The sequence below is a fragment of the Propithecus coquereli genome, unplaced genomic scaffold (assembly GCF_000956105.1).
Source record: "Propithecus coquereli isolate 6110/MARCELLA unplaced genomic scaffold, Pcoq_1.0 Scaffold6, whole genome shotgun sequence".
Taxonomy (NCBI): domain Eukaryota; kingdom Metazoa; phylum Chordata; class Mammalia; order Primates; family Indriidae; genus Propithecus; species Propithecus coquereli.
The window spans coordinates 2,259,955-2,261,957 of record NW_012151951.1 but is presented as its reverse complement, the minus strand read 5'-3'; the positions used below and the strand labels follow the sequence as shown (position 1 = coordinate 2,261,957).

The window sequence follows — 2,003 nt, the reverse complement described above, 5'->3', positions numbered from 1 at the left end:
AAAATTAAAAATAAAAAAAAATAAAGTAGTCAAACTCTTAGAAACAGAAAGTAGAATGTTGGTTGCCAGGCTGCGGGGAGGGGACAATGGGAGTTGCTGTTCGATGGATACAGAATCTCAGTTTTGCAAGATAAAAAAGTTAGAGATCTATTGACAACAACATGCATATAGTTAATGGTATTGTACTGTACACTTAAAAATGGTTAAGATGGTAAATTTTATGTTATATGGTTTTTACCACAATAAAAACAAAAAAAAATGATATTGAAATAAAATTTGAAAAGATTTAAATGAATTTTTATATCACTTTATGTTATTATTTACGTATATTATACCTCATCTAAATATAAAAATGAAGTTATGTGTTTTGTATAACAGATGGTTGTTTAAAAAGCTTTAGAAGGTATGTATAGATTACTGCTCTCATACAACTAGTGATCCAAGTTTTAAATCTTCTTACCTCATATGTTATTTTCAAACTTGACTGTAGTAAGATAGGAGTAAAGTTGGGATGAACTTCTGCAGTGAGCCAAAGACGAAAGGTATCTTTAGGTTGAAGAGTATTCAATTCCTTGTTTATAAAAACAATAAAAAGCTACTTAAATATACACACCAATTTCCCTTTTATCAATCCATTATTAACAACTTTTTCTTACAAAACCTGTTCCATGACATTTTGATGTATTTCTCAATGTTCTGATTACATTCCCTGTAAATTTTTATCTTTTCTATTACTAGCTTAGTATAATGAATGAGAACTTGGATCCAGAGCCAAGGTAGACTCGGCTGAAAGCCAAACTTCTCCATTAATTTGCTATGTGATGTTTGGGCTCTTTGATGTACACCATCTCTAAACAAGAATAATAAAACCTACCACATGGGATTGTGTAAAATGCTAAAACAGTACCTGCAAGATAGTAAGTACAAATAAGTGCTTCTATAATTACTATGCCTAAACTACCAGCCATCTTCAGGCCTTCATATTCTCATTGGTTCAATTCATGCTTCAACAGTTACATAATGATATTGGTCATTTTTTTCACAATTTTTAGTAGCACCTATTGCCTATAATATGAATTCAAAACTTCACCATACAAATTCATCTGCCCATGCCCTTTATACTATACACTTTAGTCATTTATTCAGATTTTTATGCCTGTCTTTACTCATCATATTTCTTCTGCCTATTATTTTCTTTGTAACCTGAAAAATTCTTACTCATCTGTCAAAATATAATTTAAATATCATGTCTTAGGAGAATATCTTCTACAACTCTTCACTACATAATCCCAAGCAGAATTAATCACCATGTCATTTTGTAAATTCTCTTCTATAGTATTCATCATACCACAATATAGTTATTTATTAATGTGGCTGTCTCTTCCAAACTAAGTTCCTAGAGAGCAGTTACAAATGCTATATTTAAGCCAGCATGTAGCATAATTCCTGGGTTTTATGGTAGTCAGCAAGTATCTTTAAATTGAATGAATGAATGACATAAGAAAAATGTGATAGCTCAAAAGAAAATTCTAGAAATTATTTTAACATAAACTACATCTGACACATTCATTTAACATCGTGTGAAATGTAGACTTAAGATGATAAAAAAATGGCAAAAAAAAAAATGTCCATAAAAATATTGTTCTTGCTTAAAATCGTAAATGATGAAATGTATCTACACCTCAGGATTTCAAAATGTAAAGTTTACATAAAAATTTTCTTTGGGTATGTAGACTTAAGATGACAAAAAAATGGCAAAAAAAAAATATTCATAAAAATATTGTTCTTGCTTAAAATTGTAAATGATGAAATGTATCTACACCTTAGGATTTCAAAATGTAAAGTTTACATAAAAATTTTCTTTGGGTTAGCACATTTAAAAAAACAATTTAAAAGATAAAAGGAATAATAAATTTGTGATATAGTTGAATTTACAATAGATTTGTAAATTTATAATCCAAACATCTCATCCAAACTTTCCAAGATAAAAGCAAATATGCAAT

The 2,003-nt window shown here is 28.7% G+C and overlaps 1 protein-coding gene across 1 annotated transcript in view; it reads right to left on the bottom strand.

The window, feature by feature from the left end:
* DYNC2H1 (dynein, cytoplasmic 2, heavy chain 1) overlaps window positions 1-2,003 on the bottom strand; it is a 522,114-nt gene that overhangs the window by 212,371 nt on the left and 307,740 nt on the right. The window contains exon 57 of the mRNA XM_012659112.1: window positions 461-571. Coding sequence (XP_012514566.1) covers window positions 461-571 — 111 coding nt within the window. The remainder of the gene's footprint in view (window positions 1-460; window positions 572-2,003) is intronic.